The sequence below is a fragment of the Lycorma delicatula genome, chromosome 2 (assembly GCF_047948215.1).
Source record: "Lycorma delicatula isolate Av1 chromosome 2, ASM4794821v1, whole genome shotgun sequence".
Lineage (NCBI taxonomy): Eukaryota > Metazoa > Arthropoda > Insecta > Hemiptera > Fulgoridae > Lycorma > Lycorma delicatula.
This window is the reverse complement of record NC_134456.1, coordinates 223,252,149-223,276,223: the sequence shown is the minus strand read 5'-3', so window position 1 is coordinate 223,276,223 and position 24,075 is coordinate 223,252,149. Positions and strand designations below refer to the sequence as shown.

The 24,075-nt window shown below is 30.7% G+C and overlaps 1 protein-coding gene across 1 annotated transcript; it reads left to right on the top strand.

Annotated features, from left to right (window-relative positions):
- Window positions 1-219: 219 nt before the first annotated feature.
- LOC142319681 (uncharacterized) lies at window positions 220-21,607 on the top strand. The gene is made up of 7 exons (XM_075357229.1): window positions 220-822; window positions 8,735-8,818; window positions 12,125-12,267; window positions 14,733-14,913; window positions 16,842-17,004; window positions 17,536-17,689; window positions 21,422-21,607. The coding sequence occupies exons 1-7, from the start codon at window positions 764-766 to the stop codon at window positions 21,505-21,507; spliced, it is 870 nt and encodes a 289-aa protein (XP_075213344.1). The 5' UTR covers window positions 220-763; the 3' UTR covers window positions 21,508-21,607.
- The last annotated feature ends 2,468 nt before the right edge of the window (window positions 21,608-24,075 follow it).

Sequence of the window (24,075 nt, the reverse complement as noted above, 5' to 3'; positions counted from 1 at the left end):
ATATAAATAAATTAACCATCTATAAAAAGAGCTTGATAGGTTGCTACTGTCAATTAACTTCTAAAATGCATTTTAAAAATCTAATTAATATTATTTTCAGGACCGAAAAAATCTGGAATAGGCAAAATAAAATGAAGAGGTAATCGATGTTGCAACATCGTTTGCACGGTTAGTATACATTGGAAACTAGTTTGAGTAACAGTTACGATGTTAAATTTAAAATAACAATTAATACTTAAAACTGTCAAAATTTATATTCCAGTTACTGTTGCTTATTCTGCGTAAAAGCTTATTTGTTACGTAAAGTGTACATGGGATAACATTTTAAATCTAGCCAATAAGTGTAAAACGGTAAACGAATCACATAATTGATTACTCTTGACAATGAAAACGAAAACAGCTGATATAACAGTCACTAGTGATTAAGCTCTGCCGACGAAATATCTTGCGTTTTAGATACAGTACAACATTCATATCACAACACTACATTCATTTGAGTCGTTTTATACGGACACAAAATGCGAAATTTTGGTAATACATCACATTAATAAGTGGAAATTATAGTTCATTCTGTATGCTCTGACGTTTCGTCGCGTTGAACGTTGTCTTCAGGTTTGAGAAGTGTCGTTGTGTAATACTTGGCAAGATTTCATAAGGTTTTTATTTGCACTGTCTGTTTTACGTTTAACTTGATTTTTCAGTCCGCGTTGTGTTCTAGAATCTTCAGATCTGAAAGCGATAAGTATTCGTGCGAAATTCAATTATGAGTGTCTTTGATTTCTTCCGCAAAATATTTGCGGGTCGTCGTGAATCTACTCCAAAGTAAGTGCTAAATTGTATAAAAAAAAAAAATTATATGAATATCCATATTTCTAGAATATCGAAGTAAAGCTAGGATCATTACCTTAGCTTTATATATATATATTTTTTTTTTTTTTGACTAGGTTCTAAGTAGAAAATAAAGTTAAAATTTCATATTTTACTATTTATTTTTTTTCAATTTTCTTTTCAAAAGGTAATATGTGAACAATACCTCGTAAATCTCCGCTAGTAGATTTCTTTTAGAAATAAAGTACCTAAGCTTTTTTTTTATATGAATTTTGTCAAGGTTAGGTGTGCTGCTTTATTGGAATGTTTATATGAACCATTTTCAATGAATAGTAATTAATGTGTTAGGCATTTTTACGTTTTTTTCTATTAACATGGAAACCTTTTGGGTTAGTTAATATAATTTACTTAAAAAGCTAAACAGGTTAACATGCAATTAAAAATCAAAGCGAGAGGAGAAGGTTCCAACTACTTCATTTTTCCAAGCAGCTGTATTCTTCCATCTGTCTCTCCAAGCATACAAAGTAATAAAAAAGATTATTAATCTCAAGTACATGGAAAGATGAATGTACTATCCAGCCGACTGATAAAAAATTTTGTTTGTTATCAGACCACATTTGACTAAACAAACAATATGGTATCATTATATGAGAAGGGCCACAATATATTAGTGGAAATTTATAGCATTGATAGTTAAAAGTCTTGCAGTAGTTAAAACTATTCCAATATTCTTACTTTGTTACCATTGTTTAAAACACTGTTCTCTCTTGTATTGTATTAATGGAGAACCTTTATCCTTTATTATGCAGTATACTTTATATAGTTTTGCCAAATTTAGCTCTGTACTCTTCGTTTTAGGTACTACTCTGGGTTATAAGATTGCCTTTATAAGTTCAAATGTTTTGAATTTTACAGTAACTAAATAGAACTATAAACTAATTTTTTTTTTTTGTCTTCAGTCATTTGACTGGTTTGATGCAACTCTCCAAGATTCCCTATCTAGTGCTAGTCGTTTCATTTCAGTATACCCTCTACATCCTACATCCCCAACAATTTGTTTTACATACTCCAAACGTGGCCTGCCTACACAATTTTTCCCTTCTACCTGTCCTTCCAATATTAAAGCGACTATTCCAGGATGCCTTAGTATGTGGCCTATAAGTCTGTCTCTTCTTTTAACTATATTTTTCCAAATGCTTCTTTCTTCATCTATTTGCCGCAATACTTCTTCATTTGTCACTTTATCTACCCATCTGATTTTTAACATTCTCCTATAGCACCGCATTTCAAAAGCTTCTAATCTTTAATTCTCAGATACTCCGATCGTCCAAGTTTCACTTCCATATAAAGCGACACTCCAAACATACACTTTCAAAAATCTTTTCCTGAGATTTAAATTAATTTTTGATGTAGACAAATTATATTTCTTACTGAAGGCTCGTTTAGCTTGTGCTATTCGGCATTTTATATCGCTCCTGCTTCGTCCATCTTTAGTAATATTACTTCCCAAATAACAAAATTCTTCTACCTCCATAATCTTTTCTCCTCCTATTTTCACATTCAGTGGTCCATCTTTGTTATTTCTACTACATTTCATTACTTTTGATTTGTTCTTGTTTATTTTCATGCGATAGTTCTTGTGTAGGACTTCATCTATGCCGTTCATTGTTTCTTCTAAATCCTTTTTACTCTCGGCTAGAATTACTATATCATCAGCAAATCGTAGCATCTTTATCTTTTCACCTTGTACTGTTACTCCGAATCTAAATTGTTCTTTAACATCATTAACTGCTAGTTCCATGTAAAGATTAAAAAGTAACGGAGATAGGGAACATCCTTGTCGGACTCCCTTTCTTATTAGGGCTTCTTTCTTATGTTCTTCAATTGTTATTGTTGCTGTTTGGTTCCTGTACATGTTAGCAATTGTTCTTCTATCACTGTATTTGAACTCTAATTTTTTTATATGCTGAACATTTTATTCCAATCTACGTTATCGAAAGCCTTTTCTAGGTCTATAAACGCCAAGTATGTTGGTTTGTGTTTCTTTAATCTTCCTTCTACTATTAATCTGAGGCCTAAAATTGCTTCCCTTGGCCCTATACTTTTCCTGAAACCAAATTGGTCTTCTCCTAACACTTCTTCCACTCTCCTCTCAATTCTTCTGTATAAAATTCTAGTTAAGATTTTTGATGCATGACTAGTTAAACTAATTGTTCTATATTCTTCACATTTATCTGCCCTTGCTTTCTTTGGTATCATAACTATAACACTTTTTTTGAAGTCTGACGGAAATTCCCCTTTTTCATAAATATTACACACCAGTTTGTATAATCTATCAATCACTTCCTCACCTGCACTGCGCAGTAATTCTACAGGTATTCCGTCTATTCCAGGAGCCTTTCTGCCATTTAAATCTTTTAATGCTCTCTTAAATTCAGATCTCAGTATTGTTTCTCCCATTTCATCCTCCTCAACTTCCTCTTCTTCCTCTATAAAACCATTTTCTAATTCATTTCCTCCGTATAACTCTTCAATATATTCCACCCACCTATCGACTTTACCTTTCGTATTATATATAGGTGTACCATCTTTGTTTAACACATTATTAGATTTTAATTTATGTACCCCAAAATTTTCCTTAACTTTCCTGTATGCTCCGTCTATTTTACCAATGTTCATTTCTCTTTCCACTTCTGAACACTTTTCTTTAATCCACTCTTCTTTCGCCAGTTTGCACTTCCTATTTATAGCATTTCTTAATTGCCGATAGTTCCTTTTACTTTCTTCATCATTAGCATTCTTATATTTTCTACGTTCATCCATCAGCTGCAATATATCGTCTGAAACCCAAGGTTTTCTACCGGTTCTCTTTATTCCGCCTAAGTTTGCTTCTGCTGATTTAAGAATTTCCTTTTTAACATTCTCCCATTCTTCTTCTACATTTTCTACCTTATCTTTTTTACTCAGACCTCTTGCGATGTCCTCCTCAAAAATCTTCTTTACCTCCTCTTCCTCAAGCTTCTTTAAATTCCACCGATTCATCTGACAACTTTTCTTCAGGTTTTTAAACCCCAATCTACATTTCATTACCACCAAATTATGGTCGCTATCAATGTCTGCTCCAGGGTAAGTTTTGCAGTCAACGAGTTGATTTCTAAATCTTTGCTTAACCATGATATAATCTATCTGATACCTTGCAGTATCGCCTGGCTTTTTCCAAGTGTATATTCTTCTATTATGATTTTTAAATTGGGTGTTGGCAATTGCTAAATTATACTTCGTGCAAAACTCTATAAGTCGGTCCCCTCTTTCATTCCTTTTGCCCAGCCCGTATTCACCCACTATATTTCCTTCCTTGCCTTTTCCAATGCTTGCATTCCAATCTCCAACTATTATTAAATTTTCATCTCCTTTTACGTGTTTAATTGCTTCATCAATCTCTTCGTATACACACTCTACCTCATCATCATCATGGGCGCTTGTAGGCATATAAACGTTAACAAGCGTTGTCGGTTTAGGTTTTGATTTTATCCTTATTACAATGATTCTATCGCTATGCGTTTTGAAATACTCCACTCTCCTCCCTATCTTCTTGTTCATCACGAAACCTACTCCTGCCTGCCCATTATTTGACGCTGAGTTAATTACTCTAAAATCACGTGACCAAAAGTCGCCTTCCTCTTCCCACCGAACCTCACTAATTCCTACTATATCCACATTCACCCTATCCATTTCCCTTTTTAAATTTTCTAGCCTACCAACCTTTTTTAAGCTTCTAACATTCCACGCTCCGACTCGTAGAATGTTATTTTTTAATTTTCTGGTGACCCCTTCCTTAGTAGTCCCCACCCGGAGATCCGAACGGGGGACTATTTTACCTCCGGAATATTTTACCAAGGAAGGCGCCTCCATTATTGCTATGTGAAAATGCAGAGAGCCACATTTTCTTGGAAAAAAAGCAGCTGTAGTTTTCCATTGCTTTCAGCTGTGCAGTACTCAGAGGACTGAGTGATGTTGATACGGCCGTTTAAGTCATTGTGACTCACGCCCCTAACAACTACTGAAAGAACTGCTGCCCTCTTTCAGGAATCATTCCTTAGTCTGGCTCTCAACAGATACCTCTCCGATATGGTTGCACCTTCAGTCCAGCTACTCTGTATCCCTGAGCACTCAAGCCCCCTCACCAACGGCAAGGTCTCATGATTCATAGAGGAGGATATAAACTAATTATTAGATTGAAAATTAATATCCTTATTAGTGTTTTGTTGTGTAAGGATATTAGGCAACTACAGATTTATAAAGTAGCTAGATTTTAAGACTGGCACTAGTTTTTAGATTTGACAGTATGTAAAATTAATTATTTTTTTATGAAATGCACTAATTATAGTTATATTAAATATATAACATACTAAATATGTTATACTAAATATATTCATTTAATAAATTGTTAGAAATTTTCTAGATTCCTAAAAAATTGTATGCATATTTGATAAATTATTTAAAATCAAACTATTTTAAACAGATCCTTACGGGTGGGTAGCCCAGGAGTGTCAGTATGACTTGTGAAATAAGTGACCCACATCTATCTACTTTACCTACAGACTTGATTCTATCATGCTTTGGCCCATCTATTGATAATCTGCCAAGGTATAAAAAAGAAAATATTTTTCAACAAATGTATATGTTGTATAATTCAGAATCTGGTTAAAAATAATTTAAGAAATTAAGAGCATTATAAGCAGTAAAAATTACATTATAACAAAGTTTAGTTTTAAAAGTTCATTAATTAATGTGTTGATATATCATTATAATTGTCATTTGTAATAAATATATTCATTAATTTATTAAATTAATTATGCATTTTAAAGTGTGTTCTTGATTTATTTATAATTATCTTTTTTAATTATAATGTGTAACGTATTGAAAATATATAAATGTGTACAATTTTTACTTGATTATGGAATGTTAAATTACTCTTTCTATTCATTTTTTTTTTTATTCACCTGTGTGCTTCTTTTATTTCTGTTAGTTGTTTCTGTGAATTTCTGTTTCAAATGACTGACAAATATACATTCTTGCCCATATATATGGGAAAAATGTAGTAAATGATCTAATTTAGAAGAAAAATTTTCCATGTATACAGAGTATCACGAAATTATCGGGATTTTCTTAATCTATTTTACTTTTCAAAATAACGGAAAAGATTTTTAAACATACGTCCTAAAATACTTCGTTTGCGAGTTAGGGCTAGTGAAAGATTTCGCTCGGATTTCAGCTACCCCGGTGAAATGAGGTCGTTGAAATTTTTAGGGCGTAAATTAAGAAACAAAATTAGTGATTTCTTATGGTTTTTAACCTGAAAAATCGAATAAAATAACTTCCAGAACCATATCTGCAGTACTTTTGATAAATCTGGGGGGGGGGGGAAATCAATGAATTGGGGTAAAAACCCTGATTTTTTACGTTTGACGTACAATAACTTTTATTAAATGGATAATAAACATAACATTTTTAAATAAAACTTGTAGAGAATTTAATTCAGAACAAAATGGTATAATTTGAATAAAAATAAGATAAGTTAAATAAAACAAAGAAAAGTTTGAAAAAACTCGAATTTTATTTAGAAACAGTATAGGCTGGACCAAAATGCATCATTTGTACCTGCATATAATAATAAATGTTCAAAGATGAGCCCGTCATTTTCAATATACTTCGTGGCACGCTTCTGTACCGCTTTTGTTGCTCTACCGCACCATTCACTGACGCTATATCGGTGTTAAAAATTGCCTTCCACCATTTCATAAGGATTTACTTCTGCCTATGTATGCTCATTGCGTAAGTTGTTGACGCCATCTCATTTAAATTTGCGTCGTCGTTTAACTTATATTTATAATAGAATTTTCGATTTGTATTGCACCAGTTGCAGAACTTCGAGCGAAGCGGACCGTCTCCTGGATGTAGATGTTGAATTGGCTGTTTATGATATGGATAAAACTTGTTTTGTTTAAGTGTCCTCCAAACCATCGAATATGAAATTCCGATTCACTTAAGAAAGACGTCGGGTACTGACGCCGGACTGCGCTCAACTACATCGATAATAATTTCATCAATAGCAGCCGTGTGTTGGACTGATCGTAAGTATCTGGTACTAAAGTAGAAGATTGCAAAAAGTCGCGCTAATTGTTTTGGAACCTGGAATCCTGCGATTCGGAAAACATATTTAATATTCTACTGCAGTAGCTGTATCATTACCATTACATACAACCAAAATAAATTTCATATTAGCGTATTCCTCTGTTGTAAATAAGTACGGCATTACTTCAATGGCAAACCGATCACGCTCAAACTAAAATTTACAGATCTTCGCTAACGACAACGGAGTTCACAGTACCTGATATACTTAATATGCCTTGCAGAATGATTTAAACACTAGTATAGTATTACGCATTGTTCATCACTTACTTTATTGTTAACTTTGAAATAATAATTTTTCAAATAGTTTATATTATTTTTATCATTAATAAAAAAATTATCGAAGTAATTTTATTTTTTTAAATTTTACAATTGCGTAATTTTCAGTTTTTTTTTTAATTAACAGCAATTTTAAACAATAAACTTTATTTTTACACAATTTTCACTTCACCAAAAAAGAATTTGGTTTTCGTTTACATTAAATAAATACTTTTCTAATAAACGTAGTAATATACTGTTTCTAAATAAAATTCGAATTTTTGTAACTTCTCTTAATTTTTTAAAAATTATCTTGTACCATTTTATTCAGAATTAAATTCTCTACAAGTTTTATTTAAAAATTTTTGTGTTATTGTACATCAAACAAAAAACAAGGGCTTTTACCCCAATTTATTAGTTTTCACCCCAGATTTATAAAAAAACTACTGCAGATACGGTTCTGGAACTTGTTTCATTCGATTCTACTTTTGTGATATTTCAGTGAAATATACTGGTGATCACCTAACCTGGTGAAATATAATATAGGTGAAATATAATTCACCTGGTGAAATATAAATAGATCACCTAACCGTAGTATCGTGATGTTATCAATAACCTTTCTTTGTTTTGTGGTAGTTTTGTAATTGCTCAAATTGTCTTTACCGTTTGTTGTATTTTGTTAAGCATATAACTACCGTAGTCGCTTTCTTTATTTTCATAATGCCAGTTTAAAAAACAAAAGAAATCTAGCTCTAGGCAACGCTGTCTTATGATGGTATTCATAAAAGTATCGATCGCATATGACTATCTGGCTAGTAGTTTTGGCCATCGACATGACAGTAGTGAGAAATCTTCATGGGCTATTTTCCCTTGGCAATTACTGTCAAATCCCTATTAGGTAGTAAGGTAAAAGCTGCGTAAGCAAATTGTATGAGCGCTCTTGTGATGTCTGAGTCTTAATATTCCTAGATATTTGAATCTGAAATAACTACCTGTTAGTAGTAACTTCATCATCGCTTGTTTATGATGAGCTGATATTAAAGTATGCGAATCGCTTTTAATTCTTTCTTAGTAAGTGTATTCATCTTTGGTATTAGCCGTCAACTTGTTGTCTTAGACGTTGTAAATTTGTGTAATTTTAATGATAATGAAATATTTTGATCTTTTAATTATCTGATACTCATCTCTCGTTTTGTTACATCTAATAAATTATGTGACTGGTTACTTTTGAACTTAACAAATTTTTGGTTCGTAGTAAACCTTTTATTATATAGGAAACCATGCAGAATTAAAAATTTTCCTCTGAGGTAATATTTTTAAAATTCAATTAGGTGATGGTTAGTTTATTAAAATAGTGTAAGTTGCTAATAAATGAACACAACAAAAAATAGTCCTGCAAGACTGTAAATGTAATTATATATTTACTTATTTACTCCTTTTTTCCTTTTTTTTTTAGCCAGGCAGATTCTGAATTTAGAAATGACTTTCGGAATCCTATTTGGGATACCAACGAAGGTGATGATTCCGACAATGATTTTAGGTGAGTTTTACATATTGACTAATCGATTAAAAATTTTGTATCTTTTATGATCAAAATATAATGAGAATTAATTTACGTCCAAAAGAATTTACTTAGTCTTCTAGATTGATATTTTCCTCTGAAAGTAGTCCCCAAGAAATGGACACTTACGTCAGTGTTTCTTCTGATCCTCAAAACATTTGTGGAAAGTGTTTTTTGGTTCACTCTTATGTTCGCTTTTTGTTTCATCTGCTATCGCTAATCATTGCTCTTTTAATGTTTCTTAATCGGTTGGAACAAGTTAAGGACACAGGATGCTATAGAGAATACACAGGATGCGTATTCTTCAGACGTGACACTTTCCATGGAGGTAAGTATGATACAAAGGGAACCTTATCGTTGTGCAAAATCAAAAAATGTTTGTCCACATTTGTGGTCCTTTATTGCAGATTGCGTGACATAAACGGGGTAAAATTCTTAAGTAATATTGATAGTTGACTGTACAAGCTTGTAGTAAGAATTCATAATGGACAACGACATTGTAATAGAAAAAAAAAAACAGTAAGTAGAATCTTAACATTTGATTGAACGTGATATGCTTTTCTTGGTTCTTCAGGAAGCTTCTGTTATGAAGATTGGAGCTTCATTTCAATATAAAACCGTTTAGCATGTTTCATAATCTGATATGATATGTTTGAGTAATTCTGATCCATAAGCAGTGTAAGCTAATGATTGTTCTGCAATGTTGATTCAGTTGAAAATTGAATAATTTTAGAACAAATTTTGTCGCTAGCTATTTTGTACCAAAATTGTCAATCAAAATTATTTTGTATGAGCCATAAGATATTCCCGCTTTTTCAGAAGTGGCTGGACTTCTGTAATAGTGATACAATTATTATTGATTTCAATGTCTGATATTTTTATTAGTTGTTGATGTTAGGATGTCCAGCCCTTTTGTAGTTTTTAAATTGTTTAAATAAAGAAGTGAAATTTTAAATAAAAACAATTGAAAAGTACAACTTATTTGGCACATTAGAAAGAAGGTTTTAAAATGTTGATAAAGAGCTTAGTGATTTTTGTGAATTAGACGATATAACAAACAAAAAAATCTGAAGTGGAATGCAATTCCTGAAAACATCTAACTTGTGAAGTTTAAACCATTTATTTTTTAAGAATAACCATTATTTTCCATCCAATTTTTACCAATCATTTTGTATAATTAAGGATTACAATCATTTTATTTTGTTATTATGATATTTTATTTTCATTATGATATGTCAATAAATTTTTTATTCAAAAGTAACAGTTCTCTGTTTAAATACATGATTCTCTGTCTACTTTCATGTGCATGATTTGTTTAGCTTCATCATGGTGTCATATGTTCTTGTACAATTGTCCAAGTTGTTGTACATCTGAAATTTAAATATATAATTAAAATTAGTTTTAGATTATTGCCGAGGTGCAAATATTAGCAGAACAGTTTAGTTAATGCTTTTATTTTAATGTTACTATTTAATATGTAATTTCATAAAAAAAATGATCTTTACAGTTTGCTTGATATGTTCTAGTATTTATTTATAAAATGATCAGAAGACACATTTTGATAGTTTATATCTTCATTACATATTGAACAAAAATGAATATACTGTGAATGATATAGTAAGTTGCTTGAAAGATATTAAGTATTTCAAGACTGATCTTATTATAATATTACCAAAAATGACTTGAAACTTTCCAGACTTCTCTTTAGGATTTGGCAAACTGTTATTCACTTGAAAATAATTATTTGCTAAACATTATAAGAAACTCCTTTTTCTTTGTAAGAACTCTATAAAATGATGTCTCATTTTTATTTACTATTGTAGATATGAATTTTTAACTTTAATTTGATGGGTGCCTGTGGAATTTATCATCATGATGGTATAATTAACATTTGTAATTTGTATTACGGTTTTATGTATTGGTATTAATTTTTTCATGTAACTACATTTTAATCATGCATCAGAATTATTCTGTTGAAGTATGATTGATTTTGTATTGTCTATATTATTTTAAATGATCATACAAATATTCTAGTACTCTGTTATAATACTATAATGTAAGATTTTTTGGGTTACTGTTCTGGGTGAAATATGGGAGATGGACAGTTTTGAACTGCTAGTACTGAGAGCATGGTGAGGGACTATTTCACGGTGGGGATGGTTCTGCTCCTAACAAGACACAATTTCAGTTACAATGGAGTTGTGGAACTTGCAACATCAGATGTTTGTATATGACAGTTTTGTTAGAAGCGGTGAATCTATTACTACTGCACCGTGACTCTTTCATATTAAATTCAATCTCAGCCGGCATGGAGCTGTTTTGAATCATAACACAATCCTCAGATGGGTGGACCGTTTAACATCAACTGGAAATATTATAAATAAGAAGCATAAAGGCCTGAAATGCAGTGTAATGTCACCAGAAAACATAGCAAACAAAGTCAGAATCTAACGGATTCTGACTTTGTTTACAGAATGCAAGTGATTTTGGGATTGAATGAAAATGTAAGATTAGTGATGAGTTATGAAGCTCATTTTCATCTGAATGGGACTATTAAATAAGCAAAACCTGCATTACTGGGCTCCTGAACATCCACACATCATTCACCAGTGTTCTCTGCCCTCTCAACGAGTGACTGTGTGGTGCACTATTGGCTCCTTTGGCATTATCAGACCGTATGTTTTTGAAGAAAATGGCATTAATGTCATTGTTAATTTGGCTTGTTATACTCAAATGCTTCAAATGTTTTTCATGCTAGAACTGCAAAGAAAAGAATCACTTTAAAAGATGTTTGGTTCCAGCAGGATGGTGCTACGTACACACTGCAAACGATTCATTGGCAGTTCTTCGATACGCATTTCCTGGACATATCATCTTATGTTTCGGCAATGTCCTGTGGCCTCCAAGATTTTCCGATTTATCAGTCTGTGAGTATTTTTTGTGGGGGTACCTCAAAAACCGTGTCTACAACCACAGACCCTGCAATTTGGACGAGTTAAGAATGCCATAATTCAAGAAATTGTTCAGAAATGTTGGCCTGTCTGATGAAGGTTTTCAAGAAGAGACTTGAGAACTGCATTCAAATTGGTGAATGGTCACCATGAGGACATTTTTCTTAAATAAGGTGAACATAATTGCATTCAAATGGCATGTATTGAGTTTTAATTTTGTGTCTATAAGCATAATTTAATTTTAAAATTAACAGTATGTTTATTTAAAAACCGTCTCATGTGTGTTATATACTTTTTATATTTATTTCGCTTTTGTTACTTTTTAATGTTGCAGGAATCACGGAAACTTTTTCAGTTTTAATGTCTACACAAATCCTCTTGAAATACATCGCTATTTTGAACAACAGATGAATGAGATGTTGAAGAACTTTCATATGTTGGAACCTTTTCAAGAGTTTAGTTCATTTTTTAACTCTGGTAAAAAAATTTGGTTTTTTAAAATTTATTTTTCTAATTATAAAAAAATCTTTCTTTGAAACATCTCAGCTTAGGAGGAACCTCACACGTTAGTTAACTACGTACCAGCTTAATAGGGATTTTTATGGCAAGTTAGTTTACTATTGAGAGGAATGTTAAATGTTTTTTACCTTTAAGATTGGTTACACTAAGTATTTTTAATGTGTAATTTATATGTTGAATCATAAACTACCTTTTAGAACAATGCTTGTTTTTCTCACTGCTTTTACATTGTTAGTGGAAAATTTGTATGTGTAATCTATCCATCCATAAACAAATAAATTTTTAGTTTACAATAATGGAAGTGTTTCACGTTTTGCCAAAAATTGGATGATCTCGGTTATTAACTGAAAAAAAACTTTTTTTAAGTTATAGATTGAGGCTTAGTTCAAAGCTTTGGAAAGTGTAGGTTTGGGAGGATTAGATTTAAATTAAAATAAGACTAATCCAGTACTATTATTAAGAGACGGTTTAACTGTTAAAAGGTATGGGAATTCTTTAATAGAAGAAAACTGTAATATGTTAAATAGCAAGTTACTTTTCACTGTCTATTGTGATCTAATTTCATACTACATGGTGTTTCAGTGTGGGATAACTGAAAAAGGGTTTGCTTAAAAAACTGAAGAATTTGCTATCAGAGTTAAATTAAAAAAGAAGTAGACAAATTCTGGTAACAATTTTCTATTGTTGAATATGCAAACAAATATATATTCAATTTAATATAAAACATTTAAAAAAAATTTATTATTTTGTTACATAGGAAATTTGTAAAAGTAATTTATAGAATTCATATGGAATTCTTTTTTTTTGTGTACTGACTTACTTTGTAAAAATGTACTCGCTTTATATTTTTCCTTAAATGCTTATTGTTAAGTATGTAAGTTATCGGTTCTCGATAAAATATACAGGTTGATTCCCGCCAAACTTTACAGTCCTCTTTATGGTATTCTTTTGATTAGAATTATGTAAATAGTTCACAAGAACATGGGTGTGGAAGAGCCTTTGTATATGTCAAAATAGGTTGTAACAAGTCAAAAATGTTTTTTGATTTCGGAGACAAAGCGGTGCAGAATTGAACTTAGTTGAATGTAATTTATGATTTTATTTATAATTTTACATAAATAATTGCAAAAAAATTAGTCCCAATGCCATGCACCGTGTGTAAAAAGATTATTGTAGAAAAGTTCAGAAAATGTTTTTTGAAAAAAATTGTTTGTGTGTCTGTCCATAGTAATTGATTTAGTAATGATCATTATTTCCCTAGAAGGTGCTGTAATGAAATGTGGAAAGTATACCCAAAAAGTAAGTTCTGTTTCTAAATATTGTTGCTGCAGCGGTGTACTATGGTCACGATTCTATGTATGAATGATAAATCACCTAATATGAAAAGAAAAGATCGGTGTCATTCTTAACGACTGGTCTAGTCAACTTGTTTAGTCTGTACACTAAACATTTTCCTAGGGTTTAAGAAAATTGAGATGCTAGCCAGATGTGAAATTAACTAAATTTGGCATAATTTATTTCTGTAAAGGATTTTCACAGTTCAAACAGAATTTCACATCGATATTTTGCTTATAAAAATCACTCATTCTAAATGCAATTAAAATTCCATAGCACATGGAACATTTGGTAACAGAAACAGGCATAGTATGATGATGAAACAAATTGTTAGGTTGTAGTTTTGACTGGGCTGCTACTCAATGTTGCTGCTAGGTTGCAGCACATTACACATAACATCAATGTAGCTATGTCACACAATTTAAAACGTTTATGAATTTTACTGACAAATTTGTTTTGTATTCCATTCAGCTTGGAATACAACTTTAAATTTGTCTCTCTTATTTTTATTGAAACTTATTCTATCTCTACTTATTTACTGTTATGGGATGTTTAATGTTGAATTTTTTTTACATAAATTTGTTTAAAATTAAAATATTGTACAAGATTTATGGAAAAATTTTTGTCTTTCTCCAATTTTTGTTAATTTTTTTCATAGAAAGTTAAAATTGTAAAAAAAAACTTATTAGATTTCACAGAGATTTCTATAAAAACATTCAGTGTTGTTTTGTTGTTAAAATTAACAACAAATAAGTTTAATCTATTAAACTGGCATGTAAGTGTAACACTCCACTGTTTTATCTTAGGTCTTAGGTTTTATCTAAGGTCAAAGAAGAGGGAAATTTTTTCTGGCTAAAACTTAAAATAAAACATTTCCAGCCTTATTTTTTATACACTGTTTGTTTATGTAGTTTCTGAGTACTTTAAAGAGGATAGAATAGAGTTTAGTAGGAACCTCGTAGAAGATTATACAATAAAGAGGATGTACAGATGAAGTTTATTTATACATATGTAGTAATAACAGTAATATTAATTATTATGCTATAATTTAACAAACAGTTCAGTTTTTAGAATTCATATGTTTTCAGATTTTAATGAAAATGAGTTTCCAATGATAGAACAATCACCTTTGGATCAGTTCAGCCAACAATTTCCAGCCATTGAAGGACCAAATGAATCACAAAAGAGTTTGCGTGAACATTTGTTAAAGCCTGAGTTTAGAAGTATAGAATCACCATCTGATAAAGTTGATACGATCTTAGATGGAGAGTAAGTATTGTTATTTAATTTGATTGAAAATAAAATATTCATTAGAATTTTTATTTATTGTATTTTTTTAACAACAATTTTTTAAAGTAAAACAAATTACAAAATAAATATATTCCTTTACCTATTTGGTTTAAGTCAAAAATGTTTTTGTATTATTTCTGACTTTAAACTAGAAATTACAGGATTATTTACAGGATACGAGGAATTCACCACTAGATCAACCCGGTGGGTTTTCCTGGCTAAAACTACAAGTCTTAGAATAATTCAGTTGTTTAAACTTCATTATTGCTGTAGAATAATGACTATTCTTGTAGCAGTTATTGACCGTGTTCAAAATGTAGACAAAAAATTCAAAACTTTCTTTGATGGATGTAGTGAGTTATGTAAAGGAAGCATGGATTAGTGTGGACGAAAACGCAGTATGGATTTGATGAAAGATGTTGATAAATTTTATCTAATTTTTGTTTTAAGAAAGATGATTTTGGGATACCTGAGGAAGAATGAAAGAAACCGTACTGAAAACGAAATTGTATAACTAGGTCAGCAGATGGGTATTGACATTGATGTTTACTTTAATGAAGATAAAAAGGTTATGAGAATGAATGGAAGAAAGAAATTCCGGATAAGCATGCTTAATACTTCTACTTCAAAAGATGCAGATGAGACTATGATGGAAGAAATTTTCCAGCTGATCATTTAGATGATGCTGTAAATTGTGTAGGAGATTCGCTGAATGAATATTTCAAGTAGCAAGCATTTTTAGAGGTAGTAAACAAAATTTGAGTTAAAACCTGTATTTGGTATTTGTAGTATTTTTCAATGGCAGTTCATTTGTTTGAAATACAAGATTAATTACACCTTTGTTTTCAGTACTTATTTTCATATTCTACATTTATTTCCATTATAAAAATCTATTAACAAATCTGAGAACCTGTTTCATCTTTTTAATGTTTTTTCTTTTCTATTATTGTCATAAACCGAATTAGCCATGTTATTACAGTAATATATATATCGTTAAACTAAATTTGTGTAATTTTAATGAAAGGAATTTCTTCTGTACTTCAGTTATGTTTTTTTTTATTATAAACTTAATTTCTGTAAACCTTTAAAGAGAAATATTATGGCTGCATCGATAATACCCTAAAGAAATTATTATGGTCACACCGATAGTGTCATATTCTCTAAGGCGACTGCTGCTACAAAAAATCAAAATTGTCTGGAACCAGGGCTGGTCGTATATATGTATGTTTTAATGTACAAGAGACAAAATAAAGCATGTCTGTATTGATAAATATAACTTATTATCTTTGAAATGTTATTCTATTAAACTAATTAAATGTTATTCAATGAAACTTAGTTCTCCATAAGATAAAACAGAAAAATTATCAAGGATAAAATCATAGAAAAAATAATGTTGTAATATGTTATGTTATATTGTTTATATAGTTTATAATAACAGATGGTGTAATATTTTTTTAGGTAGCTTAAGCTACTAGAAATTCAAACTGAAAGACCACTGAACAAAACAATTATTCTTATATTGGTATTCCACTCCCTTAAGAAAAATAGGTATTCTTAGGTAACAGTCAATGATTAATTTTTCAGTTAGTAGTAGATACATTTTGGTTATTTGGTTGTACCTTATAATAGCACAATATAATTGTATAAGCACAATATAATGGACAAGTGAAACAAAAATAGTGGATTTGAAGAATAGTTATATTGAAATTTATATTTTGAAAATGTAATTAATCGGATATCTTTGTGCGTCAGAAATTATGTTCGTTATTAATTTCTTAAGCGGCTCAGTTGTTGTATTCATTTTAGACAACTAAAGAGTTGTAAGATAGTTGTGTATATTTTATATTTCCATTAATATTAATAATAAAGTAATTTTTAATTATTAGTTGTTTTTTTTTTTATTAAAGGGTAGATACAAAAGATATTTGTCGTGCATTAGAGAAGAAGGACTCGCCAATTCCAATTTGGACTCCCAATGATTCCGCAAAATCATTGGTACCTAACAGAGATACATTTAGTTTTTCTTCTGGAAGGTCTGTAGTAACCAGATTTGTTCGTCGCGCTGATGGTGTAAGTATCTGTAGAGTTATAAAATTATTATTTTCTTTTTAAGTTTCTTTTTTGAAAATCTAGGATCCACCATTCCATTACATTAAGGTTAAGTCTGGTTTTCATTTGCAGTATGAATTTGTAGATACTAATAATTTTATAATGTTTAAAACCTACTTTTACTTGCTTTTAATTGAGTTCTTTTAATTCGTTTAATTTTGCTAGGTTGTGAAAAAACATGTTTATCATTTATGGGAAAAATTTATTTAACTTAAAAGGATATAATTGGTTTTGGAAAGTTATACCTAATATTTTTCACTAAGTGCAGTAAAAAGCTTATTCATAGTAATGTTTTAGCAGAATTATTGCAAGAGTTCTCTAGAATACTAAAGCTCATTGCAAAAAAACCATCTGAATCCTCGCTTGGGCTTGTATTCTTTTATACCAGATTTAATAAGATCGATAAGCTTAATTGTTCATGTATTATGTTTTTGCTTAAGTATAAATATGACTTTATTTACTTAGGTTTCAATATTTTATTTTATCTTTCAGTCGACTGAACGTGAAGAAATTGTAAAAGATTCAGATGGTACTGAAACAAAAACTGTTACTCGTAGTTTAGGCGACCATGAGTATTCTGTGACAACTATCAAAGATGCTTTAGGTGTTGAAAAGCGTACAGAAAATTACAAAAATATTGATCCAGGTATGTTATATATTTTAATTTGTTTTTATTTACGTAGTTCCATGTCTAGATGGAACTCTGTTCTCTGTTTGTATTTTTTGCCAAGCGCTTATTTTATTTTTATTTTTACTAGCACTTATAGTTTGCAGGAACTTTTCTATTGGTAGGCAGCATTTCTAAAATTGCTTAAAATAGTGATAACATACATCTTTGATAGCAGATTTTCCAATTTGAGCAGCTACCTGACTTTTTGAAAAATTTATATTACCTTCGCTCATTCTTCTTAAATAATTACTCATTGTAATTATTTAATTAAATTAAAGGTCATTAGTTGCAATTCATGTTTAAAATCATGAATTTTCTGGAACCGATTGCACTAACATCTGATACAGATATTTGTTGATAATGTTTATGGATTATAGTCTCTGAAAGAAGATCGGAGTTTGCACAGTTCTCATTTTTGTTTGAATCGGCAAGTACACTACAAGTGAATATGATTGGATTTATTTCAAGAAAAACTGCTGAGAATCCCAAATGCGGAGAGAAGGAACATGCAAAAATTCTTGATTACTTGATGTGCTCTTTTTCAGACAGTTGGTATAAAGCAGGAGTTCTCTAGCTTTTCTCACGTTCAGCCAATATTTCATATGTGTAGTGAATTGAGGGGTCATAGTCCAGTATAAACAATATTTTTAATTAAACGTACAAATATCTTTGTTGTTTGTAAAGGACATATTTCAATATGTACTTTCGTTATGGAAGATCTAACTTTTTTAAGCATTTTTCTGTGTGATCATATTTCAGTCCTTTTTGTAGTTTATTTATAAATAGTTGTACGTTAGTAATAGTTATGACGTTATTTAAACGTTAGGTTGTTAAACAAGGCAAAAATTGAGATATGTCCATTTGGTATAGGAAGTTTTTAAATTGTTATCTATCACTAAATTCAATTTTTTGTGTTTACTTCTCTAGTTTGACAAATAATTAATGAAGTTAAATAAGATTGGTATTCAGTGAATACATTTTAATTCTTTCAGTTATTTTATTAAAATTACAGGTAATAAAGTTCATTTCTATAATTAATTTTTTTGATTTTGTGAGGTTCAAAAACCTTTAAGGCAGGCCTTGGGTTGAAGGTCTGTAATGTTAAGATTGTCGCAGTTTCTTTTATTTCTTTTGCCTACCTTTTTTTCATATATTTCTCAGCCAATGTCTTCTGATATCATTTTTTAAATCCACATCACTTCGGTCTCTTCTCACCTTGTTTGGTGTCTTAGCACAATCTCAGAAGCTTAATCTGGTATATGATTATTATACAGTGTTCCCACACCCTTTGTTTTCTGTATCTCTTGACAGTCCAAGAAATTTTATTCCTAATATTTCATACCGATAACTCCTTCCTCTCTAAACATGAGAAAAACTACTTCTCTGATGCAACATTACCCTACAAAAACTACAAACTTTAATTTGTTTTTCTTTATTTAATTTTTATTTTCTTTATTTATTCTTTATTAAAGGAAAATTTTGTAATTCTTTGCTTTAATTTGTAATTCTTTAATTGCCAAACCCGTAGAGTATACCTGTTTTCTAGTGACTGGTCAAATCTGAGTAATTCATTCGCATCTTTTTTGCATTTTACCACAGCTAATGTTTGTTTAAATTATTTTCTTACAACGTATATGCGTAATGTGTTTGTATTAAAAAATTATTGTTCAAATTTAAAATTGAATTTTATTGTAAAGTTCTTTATAATTGTCATTGTGAGCTTATTTGTATGTTTACTTTATTAAGTTAACTCAAGGCCTTGTATATTTTTACAATTTATAGTGTAGCGAGTGGAATATGACTGGAAAAATTCATAATGTTCTGTTCTGCCTTTTTTTAACTTAAAATTGAATGGATTTTGAAGATAAAAGTTTGAATATATGTTATTAAATGATTTTTTATAATACAAATTAATCTTAAAAGATTTTTAAAGCTTTTGTTTATTATTTTTTCCTGTTAGAATTTTTAAACTCTGCAGTTTAATCAAGAAATCACTGTTTTATAGCTTTTATTCATTAATCTCATGTCATTTTTATTTATGTGTAATCAGAACATATTTTCTGAAATTTATTTTTACTACAGGGTGTTCCATATAAAACGCAACCCATCAATCATTCATCCATGAAATTTCAAAAGTCAAGCTTACTCCCTTACTCGTTACTCAAATGGACTCGTTCAACATCTGAACATCGGGGCGACACAGTAGAACACTACCGATAGTAACAACAATGCAATCATAACGTTCAGTGTATCGCTAGAGACAAGATGGTGTTTTCGCTAGATAAACGTGTTTTTCATTGTTGAGTCTTACTTCAGTACGAAATCAGCGGTTGCAGTGCAAGATTTGTTTCGCCATAAGTATCCAGATAAACCAGCTCCTAACAAAACATCAGTATTAAGGTTAGTTGCAAAATTTAGAGAGACCGGTTCTGTTAATAACAAGGAACACAACAGATCTGCGTCAGTGTTGAATACAGATACAGTCAGTGCAATCAAAGATCGATTACTCGCCTCGCCAAATAAATCGATCAGACGTTTGTCTGCTGAAATTAATATGTCTAAATCAACTGTTCATCGGGCGACCAAACAATTACAATTACGACCTTATTGCATTCAAATGGTTCATCAACTTCTTGAGCCTGACAAAGAAAAATGGCTACAATATTGTCAACGGTTCCGTCGATTTCTGCGTGAGGGAATTAATGTTATGGATTCGTTATTTTTCACAGATGAAGCACGGTTTCATTTGGATGGCTACGTAAACAGCCAAAACAGTAGAATTTGGAGCGCTGAAAATCCCCACGTTTATCACGAAAAACAATTACACCCGCAGAAGTCGGGCGTGTGGTGCATGATATCGCGGAAGAAAATAATCGGTCCTATTTTTTTCGAGTACACCATTAATGCAGAACGATATCAGGATATTTTATTTCAGTTCATTGCACTCTTGGAAGAGGAAGACAGACACTGCTGGCTACAACATGATGGTGCGACATCGCACTATGCAGGTTCAACTTCTGATTTCGTCGAGGAATTCTTTGGTAATCGTGTTATCGGTCGAGGCTTGTGGCCACCAAGATCTCTAGATTTGACTGCGGCGGATTTTTTTCTACGGGGTTACCTCAAAGAAAAAGCCTACAGCAACAAACCACGAAAACTTGAACAATTGAAAGTCAATATTGAACAAGCTGTATTAAATATCCAGCCACAAACTTTGAAAAAAGTTGCAAGAAACGCTGTAAAAAGAATCGAAGCTTGTATTCAAGAAGATGGCGGCCACTTACAACATTTACTCTAAATGCAAGGTAATGGATGGTAATAATAAAAATTACATTTACACATGCCTTTTTATTATTTCAATACCTACCAATATAAGGTTGGGTTGCGTTTTATATGGGACACCCTGTACTAACACTTTGAGTTTACTACTAACTACTTTATTTCTGAGTTTGCTACAAAATGCTCTTTATAACTAGTATACGTAAAAGTAACCATAATAATATTGATATAATTCTTGGTGTCATCAATATGTAATGGGTCTCATGTTGGCCGATTTAAATTAACATTTGCTGTTACGTATATCTGCTTTCAGATCTAATTCTTTTAAGATTATGTCATCTGTTTTTGTTGTTAAACAAAGATTGTAAAATATTAACAAAAAGTAAAAGTTTAATTGTCTTGTTTATTTCTTTTTCTTTATTCTTATAGGCAGACTAGAGGAGTTTAATAAAGCTTGGGATATCCATGGTTCAAAATGGTGGAGCTGGTGGAGTGACAGAAAACCTGGTTTTTAGATTATAAATTTTTTCAGATGACTATTATAAAACTAATAAAAATATTTGGTTGTCTGTAAATTAATATCTATGTGAATGAATAGTGCTATTTATTATAAAATGTCTTTTTTTTTTTTTACGTTGGTGGAGGGGAAATCTTTAACAGATACAATCCACCCACACAGATGATAATGTTGGGACTAAAACCATTCCCTCTCTACAACACGTAAAGATTGGACCCACCATTAGCACAAAAGTAGCCATAAGCAAAATCTCTGGTGGGAATTGCAGGAACGCCTGTTAGAAAGGGGGTGGCAAGAACTCAGCACAGCAGAGTCTCATGGGCATCAATGGGACACGTACATCTGCATTTGGGCCTAACTCAGCCTGGCGTAATCTAATCTTACGCAGATGGACACTCCCCATTCACGCAAGGTTTTCCAGAATCCTGAATTTTTCTATTAACAAAAATATTTGCAATATCAATTATTTGGATCAATATTGCAAGAATTGAAGCGGTATTTTTTACATACTATTTAAAATTTATCAAGCATAATTTAGATACACTGTTTAGGAATATAACTACACTGCTTTAGGTGGATTCATAATTTTTGCTGGGTTAAGTATATGTTTTAATAAATAAATAGTATTTTTTTTGTTATCTTGGGATCCCTCTTCCTCAGTACGCAAGAAAGCCTTTTTCATTTCATTTTTGTGTGGTAGTTAGTAACTGATAATATCATACAATTTAGTTAGTTTGTTATATTTTTTAATGTAAATGAATTTAGTTTTTCTTGGAAATTAGCTTATGAATTCTCTGAATTTTATCTTATTTAATTAAGAATATGAAATTGTAGGATCTGTCTATAGAAGAAGAAGAAGAAGAAGTAGTTAAAAAGACATTGGAATACTGATCAGAGAATATATTTATTATGCTTTTTATGTTTATACTCTTATATCTACAAATGATATTGGGAAAATTGGTGGAGGAGGCTCATCATAGAAATAGGCAAAAGTTTATTTAGAGGCTTTGTAATGTAAGGCATATTGCTGGATTGTGTGGAATGTTTTTTTTTTAGGTTACTCCATTTAACTTTCATTGATTTTTCTGTGAAGAAGATCCAAGGCTGCCAGCTCAGTGATTTGCAGATGACCATAATAGTGCACAGACTGGAATTAGTCATCGTGTGGCTGAAAGAAGGGTTGGTAGTTGCAAACCAGCTTAGTTACTTAATTCAAGGAGTTTATCTCCAAACTCTTTTATTTGTAACGAAATCTATTTTATAACTTGTAAGGCCAATTTTAAATATAGATTGATGTGGCAGGTGCACACTTGAGTAGGTCCAATGTTAGCCACTTAACCACAGTAAGTTTTTAATTTAATTTTAATAATAAAATGGTTGATAATTGATAATATAATTAAGTGTTACTAGAAACAGACTGGGTCTGTGTCGTTAATGCTTAAAGAGTAACATAGTGTATTTTATTTTATGGGTACAACGTACAGTAAAAAGAGAACAGGTGTTTCACTCAAGGTTAAGAATTAACAAATACCACACTTTGTATAGATTGAAGTACCTGATGCTGATGTTAAATGCAGATTGTTGCAAACTATTATTATTGAACATTTATGCATTATGCAGCTGTTGATTAAGAAGGATAAAAATTAAACAGAGCTAGTTCCAATCCTGCATTGATTATCATCAGTAGGTTACTTGTGCATAAATGAAAGACAGCCTTTTCAATCTATGTGATTGTTTTAATTGCATTAATTTATAATAGTATTAAAATTTTATTGATTTTGACATGTGGATTGATGTAGACTAATGTTATTGCTATGCTTTAAAACTGAAAATAGTTCATTTTCTACTAATCAATGCCATTGCCAAGAATGTATGAGTCTGAAAAAATTGGTGTGGGAGTGTCACTGGTTAATTACCCAAATGGTTACACATAATTTGTCTATTATGTTTTTGATTTCACTAGGATATCCTTGAAAATGTTTCCATTCCTTCTCTTGTATGAATAGTTTATCGTTTCATTTTTGATTTAATTAAACATTAGTTATTTTAATCTTTTTCTCTAAAAAGTATTAATGGAGCAATATTTTTATTCTAAGTAATACAACATAGATTAACTTAAAATACATACAACTTAAAATTCAGAAATGCTCGGTATCCTTTCTCCAATACCCCATTACCATACTAGTTAATGGGGATCTAATCGGATTTTAGTCAAAATCTGGTAGATTTTAACAAAATCTATTTGTGTCATTGATTAATGTTGTAGTTGTCTTTAAACACTATTTTGTGTACATTAATAAAAACACAATTTGTAATCTATAACAATATCAAAGAATGCAGATTTTAATTATGATCATATTAACTGTAAGAAAATTTCATGTTGATTTTCAAAACTATTAATAACTATATTAATCATGGAAAAGTCCAATTGTAGTAGAGTTGTCCATCTCTACAATTATGTGAAAATTAGGTCAGATAATTAATTTTTGTTAACAGTTGGCTCAAATCAGTTTATTGTTTTATAAAGATAATGTACAAAATTAAATTAAAAATATATTAGGATTAC

Excerpts from the sequence above, each read along its gene's own strand:
- LOC142319681 (XM_075357229.1), top strand. The coding sequence starts at position 764 with ATGAGTGTCTTTGATTTCTTCCGCAAAATATTTGCGGGTCGTCGTGAA. Across the intron at positions 17,005-17,535 it reads TTGTTCGTCGCGCTGATGGT|TCGACTGAACGTGAAGAAAT; the intron begins GTAAGTATCTGT and ends TTTATCTTTCAG. Across the intron at positions 17,690-21,421 it reads TTACAAAAATATTGATCCAG|GCAGACTAGAGGAGTTTAAT; the intron begins GTATGTTATATA and ends TTATTCTTATAG.